The sequence below is a fragment of the Aplysia californica genome, unplaced genomic scaffold, assembly GCF_000002075.1.
Source record: "Aplysia californica isolate F4 #8 unplaced genomic scaffold, AplCal3.0 scaffold00195, whole genome shotgun sequence".
In the NCBI taxonomy this organism is placed as follows: domain Eukaryota; kingdom Metazoa; phylum Mollusca; class Gastropoda; order Aplysiida; family Aplysiidae; genus Aplysia; species Aplysia californica.
The window spans coordinates 585583-591925 of NW_004797465.1; the positions used below are offsets into that span (position 1 = coordinate 585583).

The 6343-nt window shown below is 43.7% G+C and overlaps 1 protein-coding gene across 1 annotated transcript in view; it reads right to left on the bottom strand.

The window, feature by feature from the left end:
* Positions 1-2473: 2473 nt before the first annotated feature.
* LOC101856965 (pedal peptide 3-like) overlaps positions 2474-6343 on the bottom strand; it is a gene marked incomplete at its 5' end in the record, with an annotated part of 11688 nt that continues 7818 nt past the window's right edge. The window contains 1 exon segment of the mRNA XM_005098864.3: positions 2474-6174. Coding sequence (XP_005098921.1) covers positions 3214-6174 — 2961 coding nt within the window. The 3' untranslated portion in view covers positions 2474-3213.

Here is a 6343-nt window from a genome sequence, read left to right on the forward strand (position 1 = left end):
CAATATTTAACCTTTTCAGTTGGTAGGAAATTTGGAATTTTGCCCGGGTGGAGGCCAAAGCCTACTCTTGTCGATTTTAGAACACCAAGGGATCTTTAATGTGCGCGACTTGCACACGGGTCCTCCTAGATTTTTCGCCCTTGTCCGAGAAGATGGGTGGTTGGTGGATGCTCTGGTGTTGTTTGCTCCTTCTTTCCTATCAAACATTTATCATCCTGATCTCTCCTCCTTTTTTCTTACTGAAACTACTGAAAATTGTCCGAGAAGGCTAGGTGTAGATCCTTCCTACCAGAAGATCACGGGTGTGGCTGAAAGACAGTAGTAAGAAGGAGCCAAAGTGTAGCAGTAGAAAGGCTGCAGAAAGAGTCAGGAGCTCAGAGGAGGGGGCAAAGGAGGTGATGGGGTGGGGGCACAAAGTGGAGAGACGAAAGCAGAAGACAGAACTTTGCTAGACAGCAGGAAAGGAGGTGAAAGGAGACAATCTTAGAGAAGATGATTTTTCGGTCACTACCCGGATCCGAACCCGGGACCTTTGAATGAGAGGTGAACACCTTAACCTCTTGGCCACGAGAGCCCCCTTGCAAAATTAATAGTTACAATCTTTTTGCCATTAGCGATGGAATCTAACCCATCATCTTGAAGCAGGCTACATAGGCTTTATAAAAAGTTCAATTTCCTGACTTCTAAACTAAGACGCCTTAATAGTCCTGAATGTGAGGTCCTCAAAGACCCGTCAGTTTTCTTTTGCAAGAATTTAAATAAGTTCATTGATATTGATGGTTAACTCAGCTATCCCAAGAAGCTCGGGTGAGTCAAAATTGTTAATTAACAAAAAGAAAAAAAAAGGGGAGGGGGCTGTTTTTTTATCGTCATATCTACTTTGCTTTTTCAATGCCTACCCTGTCTTCTCCATATCCTGTAATTTGTTGTTGTTGTTGTTGTTGCTGCTGTTGTTGTTGTTGTTGTTGTTGTTGTTGACGATGATGATGTTGATATTGGTGTTTGGTTGGCTGGGTTGTTTTGCTGCTGTTATTTATTTATTTTATTTGGAAAAGGGGCAGGGGGGGGGGGGGGGGTGCATTTTTTCTATGTCTTCTCCAAATCAACGCTTCAATCAAATTCAAACTAAACACTTTGAGCTCGCAGTACATTTCCGAACTCACTCCTTTCAACCCCCCCCCTCTCTCTCTCTCTCTTTCTCTCTTTCTCTCTCTCTCTTTCTCTCTCTCTCTCTCTCTCTCTCTCTTTCTCTCCCTCTTTCTCTTCTCTCTCTCTTCATCATCATCATCATCATCTTCATCATCATCATCATCATCATCATCATCATCATCATCATCATCATCATCATCATTCTGTGCCAACATTGCTATCTGTATCCAGAAGCGGCGACGACTGCAGCTTAAGCAGTGACTTTCAAGTAATTTCCTTCTATAACAACGTCTGAGAGCTTTACACAACACTAAGAACACGTTTATGATTTAATCAACATCTGAGAGCCTTAATGATAGACCAACGAACCAAAAAAGCAACAACAATAACAACAACAGCAACAACAATAAGAAAAAACAATAACAGTAAACAGAAAAAACACAACAACAAACGAACAGCCAAACAACAAGCAAACAAATAAAAATAAATCCAACTCAGAAATCTTTGTTCTCCTGACATAAGTCGTGTAATGTGTCCTCCTCTTTATCACGTAGCAACAGTGCATTGATCAAGCTTGTTACAACATACTGTGAAATATATTACTGTTGTTGGTTTTTCCAAAATTCCAAGCCAGAGATGAAAACGTAAACTAATAAATAGTTGAAGTGGCTGATAGTGCAAGAACGATTGTGTCAAGCGGGGATAGGGTAGCGATGTTATAAGCCATGGATGGAAAAAAATGAGAGAAGGGAGATATAAGACACAGAGAAAGGGACACAGAGAGAGAGAGAGAGAGAGAGAGAGAGAGAGAGAGAGAGAGAGAGAGAGAGAGAGAGAGAGAAAGAGAGATGGGGGTGGGTAGATAGATAGATAGATAGATAGATAGATAGATAGATAGATAGATAGATAGATAGATAGATAGATAGATAGATAGATAGATAGATAGATAGATAGATAGATAGATAGATAGAAATCAGTTTGGCAAGACCAGTTGGAGTTGAAATAGAACGACGGAGATAGGAAGATTAGTTGGGTCATCTTTAAAATAATTTTACCAAAGCATAGTTAACCACCTTGTTGAGAGAGACTAAAATGTCCGGCAAATATAAGGTACAGCATCACAAAATTCAGGTTTATGTTCTAACGAAACTTGCAATGAGCGAATCAGCAGGAAAGCGATGTTTAAAAGCGTCTCTCTTGCTCATCAAACACAGTTTTCTAATTCAAGAAAATCCGCTTTGTTTAAAAAACAGTTCTTTAAAACCAAAATATTGATGAAATAATAGAAAAAATGTTTAAACAAAACAAAACGAAACAAAACAAAACAAAACACTAGACCTTTATTAAAAGTGACAGGATTGCCTGTGAATCCCAGAAGCTCTTCATTGTTAATGTGAAAAGAAAACTAAACTCACATCTTCAACGCGTGAGTACCCGAACACGTTGATTCGTTAATCTCATAGCTCAAAAATGAATGAAAAATAAAAGGGAATGCATGTGTAGAGTGAAGACAGCAGCTCTACAACTGAACCATCTGTTTATGTGGAACAATAATATTTCTCAGCGACAGGGGACTTTGCGTTCATCTGAGGGAATAGTTCATCTTTGCCCGCGAGTTGTGAACTGTTAGCGTTATTCATTTTAGAGAAATGACCAAATCAAGAAACATATCGGGGTTTTTTGTGATTCATAAACGGTTGTCACGAGGTCGCTCAAGAACTCTGCTGAAACATGCAGGGTTTTGAAAGGAGAATGGGGAGTGAGCGACAATTGTTGATGACAAGTACCATTGTTTTAGATGTATGCTCAGCTAGAGCTAAACTTTCACGGTTGCACTAGTTCGCCTCGTTGTCTTTTGGTAAAATCTTTACGGCGCCCACAGCTGCGCTATTGTCTGATCTCAAAGTCATTCTCTCTGGATACAGGTACGATCGGAATAGAGTTTGACTTTTTGCTGTTGGTTTTTATTCTTGGATTGACGTAAAATCAGTTCTTACCTAAGTCGAATAAGTTTTCAAACAGACATACTTTAATGGCCAACTACTAAAATTTCTAAAGAAGACATTATGAATACACATCACTGCTATCCACGTCTGATTCTGCCATTTTGCGGGCGAGCGATATCAAGAGTTCCACTAGTTCCTCCGATTCCTCCTCGCTCAGGTCGTCGAGAATATCGTCTGTAGATTCCTGGGGAAAGTCTGAGAAAGTGTCGGCCACAGCTGGGGTCTGGAGGGGGAGCCCGCGCCCAAAGCGGCGGAACATGCTAAAGTGTTCGATGGGATCGAAGCGTCGTTTGGACACCTCTGACGCCACAGACGTTTCCGGTTTGGAGAGCAGGGCGTCGAGCATCGCCCAGGCGAGCAGGTTATCGGCGGACTGGTTATCTCCCTCGCCCAGGGCGCTGTTTCGTTTCCCAAAAACTCGGAATGCGCTTGCACGATCGATGGCGTCAAATCTTCTCTTGCCAAAGTCGGAGAAAGCGCTGGTGCCGGCGATGCTGTCAAACTTTCTCTTCCCAAACCCACCAAAGGCAGACTTCCCTGCTATGCTGTCAAAGTGCCGTTTCCCAAACCCAGAGAAAGGACTACTACTAGCTATGCTGTCAAATCGGCGTTTCCCGAATCCAGCAAAGGCGCTGTTGCTAGCTATTTTGTCGAACCTACGTTTTCCAAAGCCGCCAAACCTGGACATCCCAGCTATTTTGTCTAGGCGTCGCTTCCCGAACGTACGGAAACCCGACAGGCCATCCCCTATACTGTCAAACCTTCTCTTACCGAAGCCGCCGAACCCACTAGATGGGGCTATAGAGTCGAATCTACGTTTTCCGACATCGTTGCCATCCAGTGCATCATCGGTATCCTTTAGGCCTTCACGTTTTCCAAACTCTCTGAAAGAACTTCCTGAGCTGATTTTGTCCAGCCTTCTCTTCGCCGCTAACCGAACATCAGACAGAAGCTCGTTATTGCTGTCGTCATCTGTTTCATCGTCTCTTTTGCCAAAATTTCTGAAGCTACTTAAAGAAGAGATTTTATCAAATGCTCGACCAAAACGACGGAAAGCGCTCCTGGTGTCGATACTGTCAAACCGCCGTTTGCTTACTTTGTTGGTTTCTGTTTGTTTCTCTTCCGGGTTGTCTACTAAGCTAAGAGTGACGTCCCCTTCTTTGTTTGCCTTGCTTGTGTCCCGCTTTTTTCTTCTGCTCTGGACTTTCTCTGACGTTGATGAGGTGTTGTCGTTTGCATTTTCTGTCACTTCAGAATTTGGAACTCTCTTGCCAAATGAGCTGAAAGAGCTGCCACCAGCAATACTGTCCATTCGCCTCTTTTCACTACTTACTTCGTCATCGTTCTTCTCTCGTTTACCAAAAGTACCAAATGAAGTCACTCCTGAAATTGGATCAAACCTTCTCTTGTCACTCTCTTGGCCATCTTTCTTCCCAAAGGATGCGAACCTAGAACCCGCGGCAATACTGTCAAGCCTCCTTTTCTCTACGTCACTTCCAGTGTCGCCCACTTGTCTTTTGCCAAAACCCCTGAAGGAAGAGTCTGTTATTCTGTCAAATGACCGTTTGGAGCTGTCACCATCAGCCCCGTCCATACTGTCGGCGAGAACGTTCTCATTCTCGCTGTTTTGTTCCATCAGTTCGTCCTCCCGTTTTCCGAAGCCGATAAACTGGGAACTGGCGATTGGGTCGAACGGACGTTTTCCAAAGGCAGAAAAAGCAGAATTCGAAATTCTATCAAATGGTCTTTTACCAAAACTTGTGAAAGCGGAATCTCCAATGCTGTCGAAACCTCGCTTGCCAAAACCTACAAACCCGGAGTCGGAAATTCTATCAAACGGTCGTTTCCCGAATCCCCTAAAACCCGAGGAGGAAATTTTATCGAAAGGTCGCTTCCCAAAACCTCTAAACCCCGAGGAAGAAATTCTATCAAAAGGTCGTTTCCCAAAGCCCCTGAAGCCCGAGGAAGAAATTCTGTCAAAGGGTCGTTTTCCAAACCCAACAAAGCTGGAGTCGGATATGGGATCAAAAGATCGTTTTCCGAACGATGTAAACCCAGATGTGCCCGATATTCTATCAAAGGCTCTCTTCTCGTCCCCGTTAAGCTCTCGCGGCTCCGGGCCAAACTCAGACTCGGATGGAGCCTCGAGAGCGGGACCGTCGGACGCATCTCGTTTTCCAAACAGAGCAAATTGTCCATTGCTAGATATAGAGTCGAACCTTCTTTTTCCAAATCCAGAAAATGCATTGTTGTTCGCTATGGGATCAAATCGCCTTTTGCCAAATCCGGAAAATGCATTGTTGTTTGCTATGGGATCAAATCGCCTTTTGCCAAATCCGGAAAATGCATTGTTGTTTGCTATGGGATCAAATCGCCTTTTGCCAAATCCGGAAAATGCGTTATTGTTGGCTATGGAATCGAATCGCCGTTTGCCGAAGTTACTGAAGCCACTTGATCCAGCGATAGAGTCGAGTCGTCGTTTTCCAAAATCAGAAAATGCATTATTATTCGCTATGGAATCAAATCGCCGTTTGCCGAAGTTACTGAAGCCACTTGATCCAGCGATAGAGTCGAGTCGTCGTTTTCCAAATTGACTAAACCCGCTGACGGAGTCGATGCCATCAAACGGTCTCTTCCCAAACTGACTGAACGCAGACACAGAATCGATTCCGTCAAATGGTCGTTTCCCAAATCCGGAGAACGCCGAACTGTTTATGGAGTCGAATCGTCGCTTTTCTCCCGATTTCTTGCCAAAACCTCCAAATCCGCTGACACTAGAGATCGAATCAAAACCTCTCTTCGCCATGGAGGAATTAGCCTCATCCGTGACGTCACCGGCCTCTGAGGCTTCCTCTGTCGTCTGCTCGGAGTTTTTGCCCTCAACATCTCCGGTCTCTTCTGTAGATCCGCCTTCCCCGTCTCGTTTCCCAAAACCTCCAAAACCTCCGCTCAAACTTGAGATCCTGTCAAATTTTCTCTTCTCTTCATTCGCAGGCTGGCTCTCTCCTTCATTTTGTGACTGAAAAAGAAAAGAAAGCAGGAATTAGAAGAAAGCAAATTAACAATGCTGGGTAGCTGTTCAAATAGATTAAGATATTCAAAAATAGTGTTTGAAGTGGGCGGAAAAATGATGTTTTCTTCGTTTAAATGCGCCCTCCCCCCCCTCTCTCTCTCTCTCTCACTCACTC